This window comes from Drosophila pseudoobscura, chromosome 3, assembly GCF_009870125.1.
Source record: "Drosophila pseudoobscura strain MV-25-SWS-2005 chromosome 3, UCI_Dpse_MV25, whole genome shotgun sequence".
Lineage (NCBI taxonomy): Eukaryota > Metazoa > Arthropoda > Insecta > Diptera > Drosophilidae > Drosophila > Drosophila pseudoobscura.
Window position 1 is genome coordinate 20,792,845 of NC_046680.1, and position 26,331 is coordinate 20,819,175.

At 46.7% G+C, this 26,331-nt stretch overlaps 2 protein-coding genes across 4 annotated transcripts in view; one reads left to right on the top strand and one right to left on the bottom strand.

Moving 5' to 3' along the window:
- reb (rebuf) overlaps positions 1 to 22,254 on the bottom strand; it is a 52,185-nt gene extending 29,931 nt beyond the window's left edge. The window contains exon 1 of the mRNA XM_015185157.2: positions 22,155 to 22,254. The gene's annotated coding sequence lies outside the window, so the exon portion shown is untranslated. The remainder of the gene's footprint in view (positions 1 to 22,154) is intronic.
- The window catches only part of exp (expansion), a 27,101-nt gene continuing 770 nt past the window's right edge, over positions 1 to 26,331 (top strand). Inside the window, exons 1-10 of one of the 3 annotated variants that reach the window (XM_033378134.1) lie at positions 594 to 871; positions 10,686 to 10,812; positions 15,766 to 15,923; positions 21,702 to 21,774; positions 21,970 to 22,137; positions 22,250 to 22,448; positions 22,814 to 23,103; positions 23,789 to 23,873; positions 23,939 to 24,921; positions 24,958 to 26,008. In XM_033378134.1, coding sequence (XP_033234025.1) covers positions 10,696 to 10,812; positions 15,766 to 15,923; positions 21,702 to 21,774; positions 21,970 to 22,137; positions 22,250 to 22,448; positions 22,814 to 23,103; positions 23,789 to 23,873; positions 23,939 to 24,921; positions 24,958 to 25,968 — 3,084 coding nt within the window. In that variant the 5' untranslated portion in view covers positions 594 to 871; positions 10,686 to 10,695 and the 3' untranslated portion in view covers positions 25,969 to 26,008. Of the gene's footprint in view, positions 21 to 593; positions 872 to 10,685; positions 10,813 to 15,765; positions 15,924 to 21,701; positions 21,775 to 21,969; positions 22,138 to 22,249; positions 22,449 to 22,813; positions 23,104 to 23,788; positions 23,874 to 23,938; positions 24,922 to 24,957; positions 26,009 to 26,331 lie in introns of those variants that run through there. The other 2 variants (XM_033378133.1, XM_033378132.1) reach the window with 2 other exon arrangements.

Below are 26,331 nucleotides of genomic sequence, written 5' to 3' on the forward strand. Positions count from 1 at the left end.
AGTAGCAGAAAAAGCAGAAGGTGAACAACAACAACCATCATCATTATCATCGTTATCATCATCATCGTCATTCCACATTCACGAAATCTTGTGCGCGATCGTTATGCAATTGAAGTGCGTTCGAACAAAAAAGCTTCGATAGCAACCATAAAAAAAAAAAACCAACAACAACAAAACCTTTGATTTAATTAATATTTGAAATTAGAAATTTTCGCGTGTGTCCATGTGAGTGTGTGTGCCAGCCACGGATCCGATCCAAATCCGGGCAACGGTAAACAACGAACATTAGACGGGTTTAATAGACCTATAAATACTGTGGGTAATACGCGTTTCTGGCTGTCAAAAATTAAATGCCAAATTAAATATTGAAAATTATTGCTAAAACTCGTTTGTTGTCCAACAAAAACTTCAAGCTAAAAAAGAAACACAAACAAAAACAACAACAACAAGAGAAAAAGTGAAATTAACAAAGTGAAAAGCAGAAACGCGTTTGGCATTATAAAATCGTTATAAAATGAAATTGTAGCAAAAATTACAAAAATCAATATAAATAATAATAGCAAAATCATTGTTACAGCAATAAAAAAAAAACAAAAACAAAAACTGCATACCAATAAGAAAAGCAACAACAACAACAACGGGACGAAACAGTTTGGGGGCAAACACTTTTCCTCAAACTCATTTGGCAACGCAGCTCCCTCCTGTCCGTCTCTGTCGTCCGTCTGCCACGGCTACGTAATCATTGGGAAAATATCAGCAATTTTGCAACAGTTTCAACACAACAACAACTGCAACAGCAGCGGCGGCGGCAGCACCAGCAGCAGGGGCAAAAGTAATTGAGCACAACAAAAACAAAAACAAAAACAAAAAGGTGAGTACAAGAGAGAGAAAGATCCCAAGACCCGCGACACGCATGCAAAGAGAAGAGAGGGGGAGAGAGGAAACCCTAGCCCTGGCACACACCTGCACACACACCTGCGCCCGCCGTCACACCTTCACAGCCTTCCGCCTGCCAGGAAGAGACAAGAGAGAATGCCATTCATAATCGCACTTTTTCCTCGCTCTCTCACTTTTATGGTCTAACTGTTGTGCACGGCTTTGGACTTCCTGCTTACGCGTTTTTGTCTTTTCCATACCCTAGCCGCTTCGACGAGGGGATTGAGACGCAGCAAAAGAAGCTTAAACGAATCCAAACCCCTTTGAGCTGCTTTTGATACACTTCAGGCCATGTTTCAGCCTCAGCCTCAGCCCCTACCTCTGCCTCTGCCTCTGCCTCGGGGTTTCATTTTCATTTAAATGCGAACAGAAACAGAAACAGAAACCGAGCCCAAAACTACAACTTAAAGCTGGCTCCCTCAAGGTTGACAAGGTTTCTTTTTTTTTTTTTCGTGTGTTTCGTGTTTCCTCGCATTTGATTGCGTATTCATATTGTATTTGAATATGATAATGCTTTAAGCTTCCAAAATAGTTCCGATTTGCTGCCACCAATTAAAACTATTAATGCGGAATTAGCGGTCCAGTGTTATGTGGACTCCACGGGCGCTCTCTCTGTTTCTCTGGAGATCTGTAAGTCTGGGATATCTCTGTAGGGTAGATGGCCCTGAATATCAGCCAGACACGGCCAGATGGATGAGCTGTCTGTCTTGCAAGCAGTCAGCACGCCCTCGAAAGCGAATGCATTAAAAAGATTCAGCTAAAAAGTGCAGTAGGTGTTGCCATTCCGATTCCGATTGCGACAATTGCCCCGACACTCGGCTCGAAGATCGCAGCTCGCAGAAGGGAGGAAGGAAGTCGATGTCGGAATGAGTTGGCAGTTCCACATTGGCTTTTGGCTGCCTTCGGGTCGGTCTTCAGTTACAGCTTCTCATCAACAACATCATCATCATCGTCAGCGTTGTATCGTTGTATCGCTGTTGTTTTTTGTTGTGGGAGTCAATTAGTGTGCAAAAACCAAGGAGGAGAGCAGTTGCTGGTGGCTGGTGGCTGGTGCCGCTGCCATGGCACCCAATTATGCAGCCATAAATGTAAACAATCGCGTAAAAGACCTCTAAAATGCGGTCCTCCTCGGAGGCTGGCTGCTGCCTCAAAGAATTGCTGAAATCTGTCTGGGCAAAAGTTCAGCAGAACCTGCAGACAATACCTAATGGGAAATGTCAGTTAGTCAGTCACTCATTCAGCCAGCGACCAGACCAGACAGCAGTTGACTTCATTTACATTTTCACAACACCAGCAACACCAGCAACAAATGAATGAACAAATGAGTTTGAGCCGAAATTGCTGGAAGTCCCCAACGAATCAGAAAAAAAAGGTCGCGCAATCGCAGATTCGTTTTGTAACTTTTGTACAAATCCCAAAAGGAAGGGAATGTGTCTTCGCTAGATTCCTTTGCCATCGGGTATGCAGGGAATTAGCATGTGACCGATTAACCGTTCTTTCACTCTCACCCCCCCCATCACAGCTCTTTTCGCGCTGTGCATATTTCATGAGCTGGCTGTCAATGGCTCTCTTTCATTGTATTCCAATCGATTGGCATTCCCTCGCTGCCTATTGCCAAAATGGGAACTGTTCATTAGCTCCAAAGTGGGTTAATTTCATGCAGGCAGCATTCTTTATAGAGAAAGAGAGACTTGTGGCCACAAAATGTTGGGCTGGAGTGCCAACATTCAGCAGAGACGAGCTTGGAGATCCATTACCCAGAGTATGAGTGCGAGTATAAGAGCTAATAAAGCCGTTAATGTTGTGGCGCCACAAAAGTGTGAAAGAAACATTAATGCTGATACGGAGAGCACGTGTCGGTGCTTGTCGGTGATTAGCCAGCCAGATGGATAGATACTCGTGGATAGATAGGTATAGAGATACATGGGAGATGATGGCCTTTAACGCCTCGGCTGCAACCGCACAGCGGCCCCAAAAGAGCCATAGAAGCCAGGCCCCGACGCAGACAAAGGCGTCTGTCTTTATTAAAACATTATTTGGCATTGTTGAAAAATAAATTGCATTTTAAATACGATTTTTGTAGCCACTCCCGCGTAGGCAGCAGGCTTTGGGACTGGGATGCCCTGACTCAATCAGCTGAATGAAAATATTATGATCTTTCTGATTGTTTGTAGCACACAAAACTTCCGCTCGACGTCATCATCAACAAAGCAGCGGCAGAAACGGCAGCTGAAAAGTGAAAACTTGGATGATTTGTTGATTACAAGCATTTGATAAGCCCCGAACTGAATGAAGAAAGAAATGGTAGAAAGGTTGAGAGACCGAGAGACTGAGAGACTGAGAGACCGAGAGACCCATCCAGTAAGATCGAGTAAGAGCTTTTGTCGTTTATTAAGCCAACTAATGATGGTCAACGTAACGCAAGTACCACTCTCGTTCTCTTCCTCTCTCTCGCTGGCTGCTAAAAGAAATCGAGTTTCGGTTTCATTTTCATTTTCGGTTTCGGTTTCAAACTCACTCGCTTGTGGAAAATGTAGTGCAACGGCGCTGTCATAGGTCTGCCGCAAATTGCTTCGTTTACAGAGCGAGAGAGCAGGCTCTTCGCTGCTCTCCTCCCACGGGTCGCTAGGCCCGCTTGGTGCGAGCGAGATGGAGGGGAAAGCATTTCGAAGCAGTTGAAGCGTGCAGGCGAAAACGAAAGCAGAAGCAAGCGGCGCAAAAAAAAAGCTGCAGTTTCTTCTACTCCTTTTCTGTATTTTGTGCATACCCTCTACACAGAGGGTATATGCACTTTGATAAGACGTTTACAAAGAATTGAGTAAGACCTGAATCAATGACTGTTGAGGAATAGGGGGATATTTATGGGCTTTAAAACATTTCGCACAGGTTTCAAAATATAAAAGATCAATCTTAAAACCAACCAAAACTATTACAAAATATTTTACATACATATTTTCAAGGGTATCAGATCTTTCGGCCTCTTAGGCATAGCCTTTCTTTCTTGACTTTTTTTATTTGTTGAATTTCGTGTTTTTCCGTTGCTGTTTTTGTTGCTGTCTCTTCTTTTCACTCTAGTTGAAGCTGTACATGTTTTGGCCAGGCTGTTTTAGCCATGTTTTCGGCCAGCGGAATTGCTGCACTGGTCTCGCGTTTTGGTCAGGCCAACAACTTGGAACGTAACGAAAACATGCGGAAAAAATTCACTAAAATTAAACGAAAGTGTCAACTTGTTTTTATCGCTGTTTGTGCATCGTGTGTGCTTGAACGAAAACCGAAAACAAATTAGGATGGATTTGCCGACCAAGAAACAAAAAAAAAACACCAGGAAATAATCACATTTTATAATCCACTTACAAGTCCTTTGCCAACAGATTTAGTGTCTACGCTGTACAGTGTACACATTATATTTTTCCATTAATTTTACTACCTTTTCCACCATTGCGGCTTTCAAGAGTTTTCTGTTAATGTTCGGCGTATTTTTGGTTATTTCGAATCATTTGATTTAATGCCCTAAGACGATTTCAAAAGGTGTCAAGCGATTTGTAAATTTACATTTTGAAAGTGGCTGCAACGGCAAGCGGCAAGCGGCAAGCGGCAGCGGCAAGCGGCAGCGGCAGCAGTAAAAATCAATCAAAACCCGCCAAAGACAGAGACAGCGAGAGAGCGAGAGAGAGGGAGACAAAGGCTAAACCATTCGAGCATCTACCAAAATTGAAATGTTAATTTTTAGGTTTTTTATGTGAGGCCTTTCGTCTCCATCTCCATCTCCGTCTATCTATCCAACCATCCATCCATCCATCTATGCATCCGTTCGTTCGTTTTGGTTTTTTTGGGGATTGCGCAAAGCGCTGACAGTTACATGACTTTGAAAATTATCTCATGAATGCATATACGATATGATTTAACATATTTTCGGGTTTAATAATTGCCTGAATGATCGGCGCCAGATGTGCGTGCCATGGATGGGAAATATTTGCGAAATCGAAATGCAGAAAGTACTGTTGTTTCGTTGTACCGTTGTCCGTCGATGGTTTGATGATGTTATTCCGATACTGAGCCGAGGTGCGCTGAGGTGTTAAATGCCTGGCCAACAAGTTCCGCAATGCGATTCCGAAGTTAAGTGCTTTGATTTTTGCATTATTAGCTTCGCTTCCCGATTTAGGCAATTTTGCATAATTCGCAGCGCATAATGAAAACCTTAACCCCAAACGAGGAACTGAACCGTATCCGAGTGCACGGCACGGACACGGACACGGGCACGGCTCACTCCACGCCACTTTCACGCTATGCAAATTGAGGCATTTGCCGTAGACAATGCCGCGTGCAGACAAGTGTTGAAGAAATATGATGAACTGGTTTCGGCGAAAAGGGGGTGTACTTATATTGAAGGAAAAGTCTGCAAGTATATCATGAAATGTATCCGTATCTGCGATGATAAATGGACAATGTGCCGACACGTTCCTTATGTAAAATTAAGCGGATAATGAAACTCTGTTGAAGTCTTCCCAGCAGGGCTATTATCTCAACACATATCGATTCCGAAGCGAACCGAACCGAACCTCTTTCTTCGTCTCCTTGCCAGCCAAAAGTCAATGACTGCTTAATTTAATTTGGCCAAAGATATGTACATATTTTCAGTTCTCGCTTGACCCCTGTGAAAGCCATTTCGTTTCGGGCTCTATTCTCTGTTGGCTGGGCCCCTCTGCCGTCTGGGCCAATCAATCAAGCCGACTCTACACGCATTCTTGGTCCGAAATCTTCGGTTCTTCTTCGCTTCCATCTGCGAAAGTATCAAATTTGTTGTTGCTTCATTAGGTCTATCGACTTTCAAGCAGTTTCTGGTTACATAATGGGAACCATTAGGGGTGCCAAAAATACTTTCTTGCCAAAAAACAAAACAAAACCAAATAAAACCCACACAGGCCTGAAGGAAAGCAAATTTATCATGTCTGACCCTGACATTTCTGTGAGGCAGTCACAAAAGTTGGCAAATGAATTTGCAGATTTGTGGCCCCACAGTCGTTGAGGTAACATCAAACAAATCATCCACTAACGATTCACACTCTAACTACTGAAGCAGCTGCCACACCGCCGATGGGGCAGACACCACATACAATATTTGCAGTCTCGTGACGCACTCGCAAATTGATGAACTCTCCGCGGCTCCAACAATGCAATCGGTGGGGGGTAAACGAACTGAAAACTATTTGCACTCCGGAGACGTCTCAGACAGCAGCCGCAGCCAACGACCTCTTGACAGGCAAGGCACACCACACCGTTTGCCTGGCTGGAGGGAGGAGGGGCGGCAGCCTAGAGCTGCATTAGAATTACATACCCAACCCCGGGCCCACTTCCACGTGCACGTCCGCGTCAACCTCCACCTCCATTTCCATTTCCATTCGATTCAATTAATATGCGACTAGCGTTGTCAGTGCGATTGTCATCATCAAAATTCTTTATTGATTGCCCCCGAGAGCCGACCCGACTCCACTCTATCGTAAAAACTACAATAATTCATGACGTGGACTTTCATTCATAAAGTGCGCTATTGCCGCTGTCTGTCTCCCCGTTCCGTGCCGTGCCGTCTGGGCTGTAGTTGAATATGCAGTGAATGTTGCCATTAAGTTATGCATATTTTCATTTAAGCTGCTTGGAGGAAAGTTCTGTAGAAAGTTTTTGAAACGAGTTTTCCGCTTGTCAATCAGGGAAGCAGCAACAACAACGGGCATTATTGCTCATCATTGATAGAAGCGTAGGAGAGGTAGCTGAGTTCTCTCTCAGAGGTATGCAGTTTTAAGCGCTGCTTAAACGAGGCTTTGCGGGACTCTTACACATGCACAAACACACGAAGCTGTGCTCCAGAGAGCAAGAACGGTGAAAGCATGTTCTTAAAGTTGAGCAAGCGATAATAAATGCTTATTGCTCATCAAAGCTGAGAGAGTGGGTGTGGGTGTGTGTGCTCTCACGCATGCAGAGACATGCAGCTGTAGCGGCGGAGGACAGAGAGAGAGAGAGAGCAAAGCCATGCGGAAGCACAGCAACTGCGTACCCACACTAAAGCTACTGAGAGCTTTTCTGGCAATTGTTTTGTTGTGTCTGCGTTCTGGAAGTGGGAGAGTGCAGAGCAATGCAGTGTGATGGGAGGAACAAAAGCAGAGCGCGAGAGGCGAGCGTGCATTGTTCAAGGTGACGCAAGGTGTCATCATAATTGGTGTTTAAGCAGCGAAAAAACAAAATTCTTATCACATAGATATGAATATACATTTGTACATTTGTTATGAGAACACCAAACAACGATCTTCAAAGTATTGCGTCACCTCACTGCTTATTTCTGCAGCGTGTGTGTGGGCAGCCGTCAATGACGATCGTTTCGAGGCAGAAGAGGAGAGATCTATTGTTGAAATATCTAATAAAGTTGTTTTGCGGGAAGTACCCGAACATTCAAGATAAATAATAACACTTCAACTTTGCTGAACTCTACTCTCAGTAAATAATGCTACTTAATTTTGCAATTTGCTACGTTCCACAGATGTTTGAAATCCACTTATCCATCGAAATTATCGTAAATTTTACTTTCTACGGGTATTTTTCGTATTTCGATTCGTTTGGCAAAATGTCAAACGCAAGAAGCCAAGTTATTGAACCCATCGGAAATCGGTGGAAAATCTCTGCTTATAATTCAATATCAATTTGTTGGACAATTGTGAAAGTTCAACAAATTTGAAATTTAAATTTGAGTTCATCGGATGATGCCCCCCCTGGCCCCCTTCCACGCGAAGCAAGGTATTAAGAAATAATCATCAATTGGCATTATTTAAATTATTTCAAGTAGCAGTTTTCTGCCAGCCGATTGATATTTAGTTTTTCTTGTGTTCGTTTTTTTTGTTTTTGTGAAAGTTGTTGAACATTTTTGCGTGCGCGAGAGAAATATTTTATTATTTTTGGTTGGAAAGTGAATGCTGGATGGCTGAAAATTGCTGGCCTAATGGTCGCACACGCACACAAACACACACAAACACACATTTTCTCACATAAGTCATTCAATCGTAGATTGATGTTTGCTTTGGCAAAGTGCAACCTGTATAACTGTAAAAGATCAGGGAAATTATCAAGCAGACAAATCAGCAAAGTCAACACGGCAGACAAATGCCGAAAGACTCTCTCGATGACTTTATTTTACGGCCATCAAGTGGCAGCCACAGACACAGCCACAGCCACAGCCACAACCACAGCCTCGGGGGCACATCTGCAGCCCCATCTCGCCATCTTTAGCTGCGGTCCAGGCAACGGCAGTTACTCCGTTTTCAAAAGTCCAGTAACGAAAACACAAGGTCTCTCTCCGCCCCGCTCCATCCGCCATGAGTGTGCAGGATATTCGAGCACCACTTGGGGCCCACTCCACTCCACTCCACTCCACTGCACTGCACTGCACTCCACTTCAGCTGCAGTTTCAGCTGGGGCCGTTTGTGGGCCGTTAATTGTCCATCATATAAAGAAACTTTCTTGATATGTCAGCGTTATTTATCCAGAATTGTTCCGCGAACACTGAGAAATGCCGTTTAAGTGTTTTAATTTGACGTGCCCCATAAAGAATGCGGCGGCATTAAGGTTTCCTTTTCCTTTTTTTTGGTGTTTTTCGTTTGGAATTTATAATTGAATAAACGCGTATCCGTGTGGGGATTTTAATGGCATTATGAATATCCAATTGCTTTAGATATCCAGATATCCATTCCAGAAAAAGTAGTACCTACTTTTATTCGGCAATCTTTAGGTCTGGCAATGCCTTCTTCGTGCCTCAGTAATTCTGTCCCTTGGATACCTCTGCTTTTAGGTGCTTATCATCTGTCCTATCCATTCTTGCATTGGGCACTCTCATCTCTAAAGACACAAATGTGCACCAAAACTAAACCGTAGACATTCGCGTATCCGTGTGGATCAGCCATGATGTACGAGATCCCATATATGCGGCACTCAAAATGCACTTCACGTAATTACGCGACTCCTCGCCCCCGGAGACAAACTAGAACACGTCTGTGTACGACGTACGTGCTGAGCCTGAGGAACTCTTGTTTCGAGCATGTATGCCATATGTACTATATGTTCTATATACACGGCAGATACACTGATTTCTGGGCTCGTTTCTGTGTCGCCCTGTGCTGGCTATAAATAACAATGCTCGTACTTTCAGCAGGGGGGGCAGACACAAAAGAAAATGCAACTCAATAATGGCAACAGCAGCGGCAGCGGCAGGAGAGTCCCGGTCTTAGTCTCAATCCCAGAGCTGATACTCTATACAATTTAACGGCTTTTGTTGCATAAATCGCATAAAGCTGCAGCAAGAGGCACCAACATTTGTTATGCGATTGCAATCTTTGTGTTGGCGCAAACAAAAAATGGCGTCGATCGTTGACAATTGTGCAAAAGGCGATGAATATTTATGGCCAGGCCCTTGCAGCAGCATCCGACCCAGCACTGCCGCCAGTCAGTCAGTCAATCAGACACTCCGGCCGTCAATCAGTCGTTCACACAGTTTCTGGCGAAAAGAAAGCCAACAATTATAGACACTAATAACAGAAAAAAAGACGGCCAAAGATATGACAACAGGTTAGCGAACCTCCTCCCGAAAAAACATTTGCATGCCGAGGCACACGAGCGAGAAAGACAAACAGATGAGAGAGTGAAAGAGAGAGCTCTTTCTTGTCGCTACACGCGTCGCCTGCCAAGCCCCAAGCCCCCTACCCGCCGCCCCAATAGATGCTTATTATGCAATGAGCGTTTTTTTCAACAACTTGACAAACCGAGCCGTGAAAAAACAAACGACTTGAATCTGTACACACTTCCATCGGGTACATGCAGGGCGAAAAGCAGTGTAAGCAGCTCTAAGCTGAACTTCAACAAGCAGTGGCGATAAAAGCAACCAATGCAAGCAGTTTACGGGTGAATCAATTGAAATTCGGCATAGAAGCAGTGGAAAGCAAGGAAATATTGAGGATTTTCGAGTACTTTAGGTAGAAATACACTAGTATTTGGTGGACAAACTATCCTCTAGGTTACTACTCCTTTAAGTAAGGGTATCCTGCGTTTCAGCTCAAGTCCAAGTTCCTTATTGCAGATTACAGGTGATTTTTTTCATTATTTACCTTTATTGCGGCTGTTGTCAACGTGCTTTGGATGGTATCTCTTCCGTGCTCTCGCTCTGCGTCTGAATCATAGCCCGCCCGAGTGATCGGAATCGGAATGGGGTTCGGAGACCACGATGCGTAGTTCACAAACAAGTAATTTCAATATAAATTGCATGTTTTACACATAAATTCGGCCTCTAAAGACACATCAATTTATGGACATAGAGACCCCGGACATGGGCGTATGTTGCACTCGTATAAGCCCGTTCAGTTCAGGTGGGAATGCTCAGAGATTTCTCTGCAGGCGGGATGACTTGTGAAAAGGAAGTCCAGGTCATAAACAATATGGTAGGCAGGGTAGGGGAATGAGTGGAGTGCGTTGAACTCCATGGGTATCATCCACGTTGGGTTACGAGGGATGCCATAATTCTGTTTGCTTTGCAATTTGGGTATTTTCTTTCTTTTTTTTGGGGCCTGTCTGTCAGAATCTCCGCTGATGTGTTTGCCGTTATTTACAGTTAGGTGGCGGTTCCTTCAGAACTTTCGAGTTCTTTCAAATAATGCGAATATTCACAACCTTTTATGACTCGAGATCTCATCTCTTTTTCACTCTGTCTCTCTTTACAGAACCACAAAGATGGTGTCGCGACGTAAAATTCTATCACGTTCACGCGACGATCTTAATCTTGACCAGACGTTCACCCAGCAGGAGGAGGAGGAGGATGTCTGGTATCAGAAGGATAAACTCTACAAGGTAAGTCCACACAAATCACGGAAATCTTCCACCCTACAGAAAATACCAAAAAAGTGCTGCAACATCCATGCATATTGTATGGCCCTGGCACGACCATCGCTGCCGACTGACTTCCGCCTGACAGTTGGGGGCTTCTATGATTTGCTTCTATTTTCCTGTGGCTGCGGCTGTGGCTGTGGCTGTGGCTCATTCTAAACACGTGCGCGACGACGTCCAAGCCACAGGCCGCATTGAGGTCAGCATGAAACGCACTAAGCTGAGGTTTTGCTTTTGCTTTTGCCTTTGCCTTTGCTGTTGGTGTTTTTTGTATTGACCAATTGCATTAATTACCGTTAGGCCATCGCATTGCGTTGTGCATTTTTAATTTGCCTATGGGCCAAGGCAGTAAAAAGCACAGCTAAAGGCGAACAGCTCGCAGCAAATGGCCAACACAGCCAACAAGCAACAGCCAAGAGCCAACAGCCAGTGGGCTGTGGCAGCAGTAAAAAATAGTTATGGGTAGCGTAGCCCTAATGTTGGGACAAGCCCAGCGCACGAGCTCAGCGCCAGGCCCCACAGAGGCAGATGGCAGCGTTGCCAGCACAAACACCAAAGAGCCAAAGAGCCAGAGTGTTGCCAGCGCAAACAACGAAGAGGGAGCGGTAAAGCATAGCGCCGAATATTCAGTGGCAGACACAAAGGACACTCCGGACGAGGCACAGCGACAATGGAGATCCTGTCGAGAGGGAGATAGCAGCACAAAGAGGAGCACAAATCACAGCATTGCCAGCACACACCAAAAACAGAGAAGCTCTCGCTTCGATAGCGATTACGATTACTATTTCTTTTTCTTTGTGTTTTCTTTGTGTTTCTTGTGTGTGGGAATTCCATTGATGATACTTTTTGCGAGTGTGAGTGAGCATAACAGTTTTCTGTGTGCGTGTGTGCTTGTGTGGGCTTTTCAGACCAAATCCATTCCAAGCTGAAAGAGATGCCTAGGCGCTCTAGGCCATCTAGAAGCTATCGGAAATGATCTACGGTGTTTTTTCAACGATTTTTAGCTATTTCTTTAGCTTTATTGTGTGCTGCTTGGTCCTCTACCAGCCTTAAGCTTCTCTAACTGATTTTCTCAGTGATTTTCTTCGGCTTTTGGCAAGCAGTCACGGCCCACACACACTCCACACTCCGCCATCGGGTTAACTGCACTTTATTCATTCGAGCAACCAACCAAAGGGCCGCCCATTAAATTGATGTTTTATTTCTAATGGAGATTTGCATAAATTTCGGTTTGCATCAGCGATTCCAGAGCCAGCGGAGGCCCCGGCCTCACCCCAAAAGTGAAAAGCGTACGTCTGCTGCCTCTCTGTCTCTCTGTCTCTCCGTCTCCCTCTCTCTCTCTCTGGCCGACTGTGTGTTGCAATTAGCGTGAGCGTGGCATCTATATAATTCCGTTTAGCCCGGGCCCCTGCCACACAAAGGCGTCTCACAAAATTTGTATTTCCCATGATGGAAACGGCAACAAATTATGTCTGAATTTTCCTTTTGTCGTTGCTCCCCTTTCAAGAGGGAGGCCCTTTGATTTGCCTTTTGCTCGGGGCACTTATTGGGCAATCCCTGTAGTTGTCGTTGCCTGTTGGTCTTGTTGCTTGTTGCTTGTTTCTTGTTTCGTTTCTGTGCTATGTATATTCAATATTGCTTACAAATTTATGGTCTGGGAAATCCCCCAGACACTCGCACCGCCAATAGACATCTCCATCGCCATCGCCATCGCCATAAGAAGACAAAACAAAAGACTTGGGCAACGAACTGCTGCTGCTGCTGCTGCCGCATGCCCCATGCTGCATGCAGAATAGAATTCTCTGTGGCTGTGTCTTGTTTTTTGTGAAAATGAAAGTTTTTCTTTGGCTGGTTTTCGCTTTTGTCGCTTGCTGTGGCACCCGTTCACCTGGTTTCGGTGTCGGTGTCGGTTTTGGCCAGGCCTGAACAACAGGATTTTCTGTTGGCGTTGGCTCAACGCCGGAGCAGGAAAAACCACTAACACACACACACACATGGGAGGCTTGAGATTCGAATAAATTCAATGGAAACGTTGCTGCTGTTGTTGCTTTTTGTTTGTTTGTAGTTTCTTTCTGGTTTCGGGTTTTCTATGGATGCCGCATTTCATCAATGTCCCAGGACCAATTGAATTTCCTGCTCATTTATTGATTGATTTACCTTTTGACGAAAGAGTCGCCCCGAGGCGACTCCATTCGAAAAGTCACTCCAGCGCTGCTTTTGCATGGAATTTGCATAAATTATATAAGGGTTTTGGGTCCCCATCGGCGGCTATCAGCAGACAGATGAGGCCGAAAATGTGGATGTGGGTTAACCAAACACAAATACGAGTGGGGAAAATAATAAACACATCAATGAACTTTCGGACATGACTCGTGGGGGCATTGAGATGCAACCTGTCACAAAAGAACACACCAAAAATGAATCTATCAAGACCATAATAATTTGAGGCGATTGTATCTACGGAGCGCTCCCAAAGAGTCGCAAAAAACACTATAGAAATCATTTTATTAAATGTCAACTCGAATCCACCAGCAGCAGAGGCTCCTCAAGCCTCCTCTCGAGAGTCGTGACTGCAAAAGTTCAACAACATTTTACACGAAAAAGTGCAAGCAGCGGCAAAAAACCACAAAGATTCTCAGCCTCGTCTGCTTCTCGGCTGTGGTGTTCGTTGTTGTGTTGCACGTGTTGCAAGCCGATCAGTGTGCCACAGAATAATAGACTTTAATTACGCCCCGAAAATGCGGTCTGCCGGAATCACAGATATTCTTCGACCAACATATGTCATGTTTGCACAGGGTACAAGGTACAGGGTACAGGGTATTTGTGGGGTAGATAGAGCTGTTCTAACTTGTTTCTGGCCTTAATCTCTTTCATATGCTAATGGGTACGCCCGAATCATGATTAATATGAATGCAAACCCGTTCGTTGGGGTTCGATTTAGTTCACGAATCGAATGCCATACGAAACTTGTTACCAGACTGGCCAAAAATCAGCATTACGTATACGTATAGGAGAACACGCGCTGGGCATGTGGCATGGCAGTGGCTTCGCCTGTGCCTGTGGCTGTTTCTGTTGCAACTCAGGACTAATTAAAAGCCACGAAACAACTTCAGATGAACTTCGGCATTTTGAGGTCGTCTGTTTTGTGGGCTCTGGCTCTGCACGGCCTAGAAATATGAGCATTAACCAGTTTCTGGTCGACACTTGAGCCTACAAGATTCTTGGCAAAGTGAAAACCTGAAGTGAATCTGCCCAAAGAACAACACAACGAAAATGAAATCAAAAGTGCTTCCAAGCCGCCAGCAGCACTCGTCTCAATCCGAGTGTGCCTCGATCCAAGTACGCAAACGCAGAGCATCCGAAAAGGTTAACAAGTTTTACTACATGATTTATTTGCATTTTTAATGTGTGTGCGCGCCTCTGATCATGAAGCTCTGATGCTGTTGCTGATGCTGATGCTGGATCTAGCGCTCTGAGTCTCAAAAGACGCAGCCAAAAGCCAAAGACGGAGCCCCAGCTCGAGACCTGCCTAGACAAGTTTTGCCCAAAAAAATAAAGAGAAAAAAAGAAGTAGAATTGTGGCCAAAAGCCAGAGCCAAAGCCAGACATTTGATGTTTACTGTGCTTGGTTTTTCATATTTAATTTTTATTATAACCCAAAAGAAAAAAATATGAAATAAAATATGACCGAAATTGTGGGCATGTTGGTTACTGGGCTAATGGCTTTGTTTATGACGGTTCTTTGTTCGGGTTAATTGAGCTACGGCCGAGTCTCGAGGGAAACCGCCAGGCCGTTGGGTTTGGATTTTTCCTTTGAATATGCAAACAGTGCATACATCATATGTGGTAATGAAAGGCGATGAAACACTGCTATTGGCAGCAACAAAAACATGGCATGTGCATGATGCGGCTGATAAGGGTTGGTTTTTCTTCTGTTGTATCTGAAACTCCCTCAAAGAGTGCCCCGTTCGATGCTGATCAAGTTATTGGAATAGTATTCATGGAATTCAGTCACAAATACATACACACACACTGTAAGCCCGGTTTATAGACACAGATCTAAGGCAGAAATGTAAAATATTTTCAAAGTGCACTTAAGCATGACGCAAGCCCAGAGGAGAGCATAGCCGAGCATAGCAGACAAAGCTGCAATCAAACGCAGCTTGCAGCACTTGAAATATCTATGCATATAAGTACTCGACTCGTGTACATACTATATATAAAAAGAGACTTCAAACAGAGCAGTGCAGAGCAGAGCAGAGCAGCTCGAACCAACCCAACCGCCAACTGCAGTGCAGTGCAGTGTAGTGCAGTGCAAAGCAGTGCAGCGGCCACCAACGAAAAGCCGTATCGTTGTCTATAATTTTATATGTCTTACTGCAGCACCACGAATCGCGAGCTATGGCTGGGGCTGGAGTCTGTCTCTGGGTCTGGCTCGCTGTTCGTGTCAGCATTTGCTCCGATTTGATTTTAACTTTTATTTAACAAACTGCAAACACACACACACACACAAACACAGACGGACGCTTGTAATGGCAGGCAGCGACAAATGCAACAACAAAATAAGTAAAAGTGAAGTGAGTGCAAAATAACAACAAACTTAAAACGCAAGCGCCCAACAAGGCCGTTCACTTTGGCAAACACATAGGCAGACACACACACACACACACACCGCTAGATAGACAGACAGTGAGAGACAGAGAGGGAGGGAGATAGAGATCACGATGGAAAGTGAAAATTGCCAGCATTAGTGACGGTCGGTCTGTTTTTTCTTTCATTTCTGTGCAGTTAGGGGTTTTTTTTTGGTGAGATTTCCCGAAGGAATCCCATTTATTCATTGAAGAACTTTCACTAGAGCTTCTGTTTCAACTATCGACAACTGTCTTTAAAACTCTTATATTGCATCTCTTCCAACAGGAACACATACAGGAAGTGCTGGACAAATGGACCCAAATCGATGATGAGATCTGGGCCAAAGTAATTGTCTTTGAGCGGAATCGACGTGTGGCCAAGGCATACGCACGTGCCCCGGTGCTGACCATAAATGGGTCCGACGACGGTTTCGACGGCATGCGGTGAGTAGTTAGTCCCCCCCCCACCACCACCCCACTTCCATAATTAACGGTCATTGCAAGGCACAGTGCCACAAGCAACAGAAAAACCAACAAAAACTCGCCAAAACGAAAACATATTAAACATGAGCAAACAATGCCTTTGAACTTGGCTAAAAAACAAAACAGAAAAAAAAAACAAAATAGGATGGGATGGAAAAGACATAAATAATTATGGCACTGGCAAAAGTATGTGATGTGTGCCCTTGACCCACTGGCAAAGAAAATCCCCAGCAGAAGCTGGAGACGCTGCCCCATCTGCTTGCTCTTCGACGGTCACCGAGTGGCTGAGGGTATGATGGTTTTGCTGGGGAGTTTGTCACTCAAGGCGAAGAAATGTTCTGGAGGGAGACCTCTAGGGCGATGCCTCGATGGATGTGTGTGGCACATGGCCTTCCCCTTTGACTAATACTTTTTGCTGTAATACTCGCACAATAATTAATTGCTGTTGCTGTGCTCTCGAATGGGCAATGAATGAAACGCCCATCAAATTGATGGGCGTGCGATTAAAATTTAATTCCTCAGATGAACTTCACTCCGCCAAGAGGCTGTCCGCTGGAGTAGAGAACCTTCGGGCATGGAGCATGGAGCACGGAGCACGGACAGGGGCATTGCAAAATGCCGACCTTAGTGGAAACAATTTGTGGCATGAGAAAAAGCGAAAAAGCCGAGTGAAAATGCTATAATAATTGCACCGTACTCCATGCTCCGTACTCCTCGTGGGTTTTTTTTTTGTATGAAATGAGCGATTTCCGTTTTCGGCCGAAAGCAATTTATGCCAAGAATTCGACTGTATTTTTTTTTGGTTGGACGTCTGCCAAGAGGTTTTTTCGAGGGGGGCATGCAATTGTCGGGCCTTATTAACATATTCCGTTTCAAAAAGAGAAACAAAAATATTGCTATTGCGTGCCACAAAATGGCGGAAAATGCCAAATGCCGTACGCTCAATTGTGTCTGTGGCAATTTTGGGAGGTCTGCCGCGGCCCCAACCACAGCTTCATCTCCGTCTCTGCGCCACAGCCCCCCACACACATAATCGCAAATGTCAAGAAGTTTTGGGAGCATAAATTCTATCCAATGGATCCTACGTATGCGCAATGTGTGGGTCGCAATGACATCTAAGACGGAGGAGAGGAGATCTGGTATGGCCCAAAAAGGGCATCAAGTGCCTGGCAACATGGCAGTGGCAGTGGCGGCTTCCTTTGTGGTTGGGGCCGCAAAAATAAAGTTGCTGCCGCCAGACCAAATGTCAACCGCACAAAAACTCAAGGGGAGGGGCTGGAGGATTGGTCCGAAGGAGAGAAGACAATGAAGATGCAGATGGAGAGGGAAAACAAATGAAATTGAAAATAATAACGAAAGTCATTCCATTCAATTCGTTTTCATTTGTTTTGGTTCGTGACGAGGTCATCACAGATTGCCAATGCAAATTGCTCTTGTCATTGCACATCTTTCTAACGGTCTTACTTTTGCTCTCCCACTCGTTTCGATTGCTCTCCCGCAAGGTGTTTTACAGCAAGCAGAGGCGGCGTGACAGCAGCTGGCTCTCTCGATAAAGCTTGTGCCCTCGTGAGAGAGAGAGAGAGAGGCAATGAGTGTACGCCAAACCTTATATCAATGAGCTTTTGGTCTTCCGCTATTATTGTCTTCTGTCATTTTCTGTGGCTCTCTCTCTCTCTCTCGCTCCCTCTTTCTCCGTCTGTCGCTTCTTTGCAAATGTTTTTGCTTGTTCGTGTCAATTGGAGGTTAAATATGCCTGGAAAAATCAGGAAAAACAGGCAGCAGCGGCTGGAAATTGGAAAACTGCATTTGCATGCTGCGGATAGAGTGTCGGGTTAATCAATTTTCGATTGCCCCCGCAGCCCCCCCCCCACAGCCACAAACAAACAAACAACGGGCACAGGCGAAAGATAATTTATGGCGATGCAGGCCTGTGGTCTGGCAGCAGACCCTTGTCGTTGTCATTGCCATTGTCTTTGGTTTATCGCCTGTCCTAGGGCCAGCAGCAGCGGCAGCATCTTGTTTGTTTAATTAGCCGCTGTCAGTGCTTGTTAGTTGGTGCCACTAGCAGTCGTATCTCTCCGAATGTGTCGACTGGCAGGCCGGCGGGCAGGCAGGCGGGCAGGCAGGCGGGCAGGCAGGAGCCATCATCTACTCCATGCATACAGAATTTTAATTCACACGCAATGCTTTTCATTGGAAATCTGGCAGATATGCAAATGGGTGGAAGGGTACAAAAACAGAGGAGACGCACACTAGACGACTCTGACGAGCAGTTTGGAAGATTGTGACACATAGAAAATAACCATAACAATGAGCATACATACATACATTCTCTCCCCTCGCAGTCTCCCCCCTGCCTGATAGCGAAGGGGCCTATCGCTACTGATTGCTAATTAAAGACGAGGTTTGCTTCCATTTTTGTGTTGCATGCCGCACATAGACAAAACTCGCATCCATTCGCCACATCTATGTGCAACAGCTGCTGCATGTAAATTAATTAATTAGACTGATGCTGCCACAGACTGCGGCTGTGGCTGTGGCTGTGGCTGGCGTGGGCTCAACGCTCTGCCAGACCGCACACGCACAGACAATCCAGCGATCAATGAACACTTTGAGCTGAAACAAGCGCTTTTAATTAATGGCCAATCCTTTGTGTGGTCATTGTCGGACCACTTAGACACACCCCGCACCAGCCTGCCCCCACGACCGTATCTTTTGGCCACAATTCAAATGGCGCCAATGTACAATTTGCAGTTTATGACAGTTTCAGTTGGTTTTTAATACCCTACCAGAGAGAGAGAGGGTATATGCATTTGGAGATACCTAGAAGAGGCATACGAAAGAGCCAGCCTGCCGCAGAGATTCGGAGAGGAAGGGCATTCCACGAGGGTATCCTCTAGGGTATTCCAAGCACCGACTCCCGTCTCTAGCCTTACGAGTATTATTATTTTTTTGTACTTTGCGAAACACTTCATGGCGTGGGCGTTGCCAATCAAATTTGCATGTTGCTGGGAACTGCTGCTCGGGGGGGCGGTGGAGGGTGGAGTACCGGGGGACAAATGAAATGAAATCAAATGGAAATCAAATCATAACATCAAGCTGTGCTCCGATTGCAACACACACTTTATTTGTGCTGTGCTGTGCTGTGCTGCATGTTTCGTGCGGAAAAAACTAAGGCAAAAAAGGCGCGACCCGGAGGCGAGCCAAGGTTGGAGCTCCCTCCCGAGAGAGCTTTTGATCGCAACTTGTGGGCCCCAGACAAAAGACAGTTTTCGGCCTGCCAGAGCCGTTGCAAAACTAACAGTTTTTAGCCATTGTAGCCGCAGCAGCGGCAGCCGCACACGTGCCACATTTGTCAGGGCAGGCCAGGGCAAGAACAATAGTCAAATTGTGGCGGCCTTCGAGATACAATTTAAAGGTGTGACCGTTCAACTGAAACTGGAGCGGGAAATGATCGAGAAGTGGCTGGAGCTCGAGCTGGAGCTGTTGGCGGGGCAATAAATCTTGCCTATAATTAGCCATAATCTAATTAAAGCCAAATCGAGCCAAACTAGTTAGTCGATCACTGGAAAGTGTCGATTTGTGGTTGGGTTTGTCTTTCGTTTGGTTACTTTTACTATATATATACCTTGTTATGTACATACATATGTACATTGCTATGGTATTTTTATCTGAACCGGTTGGACATATTTTTTGCCTCACACTAGCCGCAGCCCCAGCCGCAGCCGCAGGTCAAAAGCTGTTCCCAACGACAGCCGTTCGAAACGAAACCAGTTGCCGTTAACTGCAGTTTTATTTGCAGCCGCTACAACGGTTACTGCAACAACATGGACATGGACATGGACATGGAGATGGAGCTGGTGGTGGTGCTTCCTCGAAGAAGCCACAGCAACGGCCACAGCTCGTCCTCCAGCTTGACCCACTGCACACGTTTAACTTGAACTCGAAAATCGAAACAGTTTCCAGTTTGTTGGGTACCACTCTCGCTTTCAGCTCATTTAGGCGTGTCAGGCCAGGTCCAGTACTCCTGAGACCAGACGACCTTGCAACCGATATGTACGATTATACTACAGTATATAAAGATATCGGCATATAGAAGTGAATGTTGAGCGGACAAGACATGCTCTGTATGTAGACGATTCTAGTTCTGGCCTGATATTGGCATTCCTTATGCTATTCCCAGCCCACTTCGCCCTCCCTTTGGGGCAATCAATTTTTAATAACATTTGGGTTTTTTTGATGGCTTGAATTTAACGAAGCATTTACTAAACAAAGAACTGCAAATCCGCTTTTGGCAGATACTCGAACTGTGTGCGGCAGTGGTGGCAAGGCAACCTTGAAAGGCATACAACATACATCAGCAAGCAGTAAGCGGCAGCCATAGCACCAGCGCCAGCACCAGCACCCGTCCATGTCGATTTCATTTCATGGAAAACTTTGACACACATTTCAACGGTTTTTACAAGCATTTAGCCAATAAATCAACGCCAGAGCGGCAGACGTTACGGGCAGAACTAAAGCACATGGCCAAATGCCAGTCAGTGCGCGATGCTAACGGCGATTGTAGCTGCTTGCTGTCTTGAGGTTCTTACTTCTTGCTGCTGCTTCTGATGTTGCGCTTTGCTGGGTTGGCAGCGCTTCATTATACAAATTAACATAAAACATAATAGTGACAGAGCGGCGTCAAGTGAGTTGGCCAGAAATAGAGGCAGAATCAGCAGCAGCAGACAGGAGCAGCAGCATCATCATCATCATCTTCATGCCGTGGCCTTTTATGCAAACGACAATTACAATTAGCTTGGTTTCATTGTGTTGCCGCTGGGGCTGCCGGCTCCGTGCTCCATGCTCCGTGATGCCTGCTGCTGGGTTTACCTTTGCGGCTTCCTCTTGCCGCTTCTTGTTAGCATTTTCTGCCGACATTTTCGGCGGCGCGACCTTAGCAGCAAAGCAAACGAAAAACAAAGCCACAGAGATGCAGATAGTGAGAGGAAAGCCAAGCAACATTCATCATTCGCATTGGCCAAAGCTGCAGTTGGTGCAGCCAGAGGTACCAGCACCAATACGATTCATAGTTCAATAATAAGATTTCTTCAAGTTATGCCTCGAAAATCTATCACAGAAAGGGATTCCAATCTGTTAAAACTGCTTGGACCACTTTGAAGTTCTCCTGGCAGCAAGCAGTGCAGGCCAGTCAATGAACCGTCGATAAACCAATCCACTAATGACTCAGCTCCTTTTGGCAGAAAAATGAAGGCCTTGGCGAAACACAAATATGAAATGTTCACTATGAACATTTTCGGCTACAGCTGCCACACTTTGCAGCATGTACGGGTACGAGTATGTGGCATAAATCATTGTCAGGCGATTGAACGTTCTGTCCGGGTCCCGGGCCCAGACCCAGGCCCATGGCCAATGCAATGTTTTGTCAAACGTTTAATGGAACAAAATGCGGCACAGACACGACAGTGAGTCACCACCTCCTCGGCATAGGCCAACCTCAATTCCAGAAAGTGAATGGCGCCGCGCATTGCCGCCGCAAAGTGTGGCAGAGTTTTGGCAACATTTTGCTGCCTGCCGTCTGCCGCCTGCCGCCTGCCGACTGCCGCCTGCTGGCTTTTCATTCGGTTTTGCTATGTCTCTTGGCTAATGCGGCAGCTGATTGATTCGCAATTAATAAAATGTGGTTATGATTGTCTAATGATTGCCCAACTGGGTCTCCCCTCTCCATTCGTTTTGCAGAATCGGCCTGTGCGGCTTCGACAATCCGATGCGGGACCAGAAGACGGACGAGATGAAGCGCGTCATCGGGCAGGTAAGAAGGGATTTTTACGGCACAATTAAAGCTACAACGGCTTAATTAAATTAGCTTGTGCGATCGACCATAAAAAAAAAACAAACAAACCAAATGTGACAAGAAACATCCATTAGCCGAAAGAGCGCGAGAATGAAGAATAAAGATTTCAAAAGTACTTAAGCAACTTTCGTTTCGTGGTTTTCTCTAATGCAGGGCGTGAAGATCAAAATGGACGACGCTGGCAACATACTCGTCCGCCGCTATGCCAAGAGCAATGTGTACGTCAAGAGCACCGCCAGCAGTCCCAATGAGGAGACCTCCATCGGTGCCGAAATCTTGAAGCTGCCCAATCAGGCGCTCGAATCCGAAAAAATAGTCAAGGTGAGGAGCCCACTTACATGCCATAAATCCGTTCAATCCGTTCATCTACGAGTGCAACTGCAACTGCAACTGGCAAATGCTAATTTTGGTCTGTCTGCATTGTTCTCCACAGCTCTTCGACATGAAGAAGTTCCAATCGAATGTAAATCGTGAGCTGCGCCGTGCCTATCCAGATCGCCGACGCTTGGAGACGCAGTGCCTGTCGGCCGTGGCCTTTGTCAAATCGGAGAGCGATGTCTTGGAGTGCCCCATTTGGGTGCTCATTGTGAATGTGGTAGCCATGGATATGCTCAAGAGCAAGCTGCCACCAGGTGAGTTAATGCACAGCACACTTTTACGCCACAACACAAGTTTTTCCCGCCAAAAAGACACTATTTCCCGCCGTGTTCTGCACTGACACCTCGCACTGTCAGGCTACTCGAGTGTTCATTTAGCCATGTTACTTTTAATATCACAATCTACAAAAGAAAACCGAGCAAAAAGTGCATCAGTAGAAAACTTGCAGGTTCGCTCCTTTTATCGGCCATCAAAATAACTAGTTCCGATAGCCCAATCACGATGATCGATAAGTTCTAATCAGCTGCTTGGTCCCGTTATACTTAAAACCAAAACAACAACAACAATCGGGTGCTTGAGTCTTCTAACGCCGCTCCGCTCTCCTTTTTATTCCCAATAGTGCAACGCCCCATTGTGGACATTAAGAATCGCCCGCGCATACCCATACCCGATGAGGATCCCTACAGCGTGGCTGGCAATGGCAGCGGCGGCAGTTCGGGCAGCTCCGGATTTGGCAGCGGCCACCAACAGCAGCTGGGGAAGCTCTTGAACAACGGCAATAGCGGACATGTGGCAGCCACGCGGGAGCAGCTGCTGCTGCAGACGCAACAACTGGCCCACAAACGCAGCGAGAAGCCGCCCAAGCTGCCGCCCAGGGACAATGTCTATGCACACGATTTGATTCCAAAGGTAAGAGAGAGAGAGGGAGATCCCCCCAACGATGGCCCATGCATCGTTTGCTCTGAAGTGTTGGGTACAAATTTGGCAGCGTTAAAACACAAATAAAGCAAACCGAAGAGAAGTGTGGCAACTTGGTAAGTAGTGGAACCGCCGCCACAACGAGCTGCCTGCCTGCCCATGGTTGGTTACATGCGCAACGCGGCCACTTGCAAAATGGGTCTCCGGTGCCACTCGTCTCCCTCTACGGCTCCAGTTCTGCCCTCTGTCTGGTGTCTGGTGTCTGCTGGTCGGCGGGCAGGTGGTTAGACGTGGACATACCAGGCCACTGGCGAAGATTTCGCCGTTGAGCTTCACTGGGCAACGGCCGTTTCGCTGCATTCAATAATATTCGGATTTCAGCAAGAAATAACTGCAAACGAATCGCGTGTAATTAATATGCGCGGAATGCTGTTGCCGCTGCTCGATTGCTCGCATTGCTCGACTGCTGGCGGATTGCCAATTGAGCCCAACGACCGCGTCAGTGCCAACTGAAAAAGGGGCTCGGAGCTACATATGTGGAGTTTATGTGCGCCGTCCGCACCTTGCGCAATTTGGGGCTGCATTTCAGGTCTTCAGGCAGCGGAATATTATTGACTAATAACCGTAGTCCCATGCTAAATATCGTTCTGATTCCACTCTCCATTCTCTTTCACAGCCGGACTATGATGACATTGATTTGGAAACACGCATCAAACTGTCGCGCGGCAAGTCGGACAAGGGCAAGGACAACAAGAAATACGGTAAGACTCTCATGCATATTCCACAAACGGCAAGCAAAACTGAGCAGCACTTTCCAATTCAACAGATGATCCCTACTATTGCGGACTGCGGGCACGAGTGCCCAACTTTGTCAAGTCGGGCAAGAAGGGCTCGGGGCAAGGACTCAAGGATCAGCGGGATGGCAATGGCAACAACATTAACATCATCAACAATAACAACAACAGCAACGGAGGCATGAGCACGCTCAGCCAAAAGAAGACCTCGATGATACACAACCACTTGTCGGGCATGCATCCACACCACATACAGCAGCAGCAGCAGCTGATGGCCGCCGCGGCGGCTGCCCATGCTGTGCACCACCATCCTGGCCATCAGCAGCAGCAGCAGCAGCAGAATCATCACCATCAGATCTGGCAGACGCGCAGCTATGAGAGTGGCATAGGTATTTATAAACAGGGCGTGGCTAGCACGCCTCAACACAAATCGCACGCACTGCAAATGCAACTGCAGCTGCAGCTGCAACAACAACATCAGCAACAACCACAGTCACTGCCAACGGACCTAACAACAGCCACAACAACCAAGACACAAAGCACACCCAACAAAGCACGTAGCCACCAGCAGCAGCAGCAGCACCACTTGCCACCACAGACCCGCACTCCGCACGCACATCCGCATCATAAGCACCAGCACCATCACAATCACAATCACAGTCACATGCATCAGTGCGAGAGGCATGCGCGCCACCAGGCACCCAACCACCCCACCCATCCACCGTTCTACGACAACCTGGAGGAGTCGGTGGGTCGCCAGGTGTCTCGCCGTCTCTCCACCCGCCGCCCGGTGGCTGAGAGCGCTGCCGGTGCCTGCAACTGCGTGAGCTGCTATGCATTGGCCCCGCTTTGTGGGTCCGTGCCGCCGCCACGGCCCCTGCGAAGTCTCAGCCAGCAGCAGCTGCGCCGGCATCAGAGGCTGAGCGGCAGTCTGGTGGAGAAGCAGGCCGGTGTGGTCAAGTGGTGCAGCGAGAGCGACGTCTCGGTGCTGGAGCATGTGCAGGAGGAAGACCCGGTGACGACGATGACGGCAAGCACACTGCTGACCCAGGACGAGCGGTACGACGACTGCTATGAGTACGACGACTTCGACATGGACTTTGACATTGACGACGACCTTACAGCCCGCATGGGCTACAGCCGGGGACCGGAGACGGTGGACATGTACGTGGATCGAGCACAATTGCGCCAGATCCAAGCGCCCGCCGTGCTGGCCAGCTCGCGCACCAAGTCCCAGTCCACCGAGAGCTTCTTCGAGCAGCCGAACGAAGAGGGCTCTCTGTATATGTACGGCGGGCGCAAGCGCATTGTGGCCAAGGCGCCGTCGGCGGCCAACATCTATGATCGGGTACGCGGCTCAATGGACCCCGACAGGGGCTATGCGAATGGCAGGTTCAATTTGGCAGCCAGGACGCAGTACCACAACAGGAGCAGCCAGCACAAGGCGCCGGTGCTGCCATCGCCCAGTTGGCGGGGCGGCAAGCGACAGCAGCAGGAGGCGAAACATTTTCAAAACTCTGACAAACGACGATATGACAATGCAACGAACAACAACAACAGCAACAACAATAACAACAGCCACAACATCAGCAGCAACAAGAACAAAAGACAGTTAACGAACAGCAACAAAAACAATGACGACATCTTGAAAAGCAAAAATAATTTCAATAGTAAAAACAAAAGTATAGCAACATCAGCATCAGCCCAAGCACAACAAGCGAAAGCGACCACAACAGCATCATCTAGCGGTGGAGCAGTAGCAGCATCAGCAACAACAACAGCAACAGCAACAGCAACAATGACCACTAATGCCAGTGGAGGAGCAGCAGTTGCAGCAGCAGCAGCATCAAAAAAAGCATCACCAATACATGACCCAACGGCGAACAATGCACAGGCGACGGCCAATGGACTGCTGCATGGACCGCCACCTCCCCCAGCTGCCAGAACTGGGCGCAGTGCCAGCCGCCTTGACATCAGCGACATGGAGTCCATTTATGGCTACCTAAAGCCACGCAAGCCGCGCAGTCTCAGCCTGAAGAAAATTCAAATACTCGACTATTGAACGAACGCATACGCATACGTTTACGTTTACTGAAAATGAGGTTATTTTGGCACAGACAACGTCGATTTCTGTTACTTGTTTTGTGGGTTACCCCTTCGGATCGGTTGCTGTACATATAAATACCACCATACCATATATATTATACATAGTTTTTATGTTGCCCAATCCACCACCAACCCGCCAACGTTGAGAACCCGGTGAACAGAACTAAACTGTACGAAATGTTTACTAACTCTTACCTGGACTCCTAGACTCCTGGACAGCCACAGCTACTACTGCCGTTGTACATACACATTAATATCTGCTTAAATGATTCAGGGAATGCTTATTTTATTTGGGAATCGCTTTGTAATCTTTGATCTC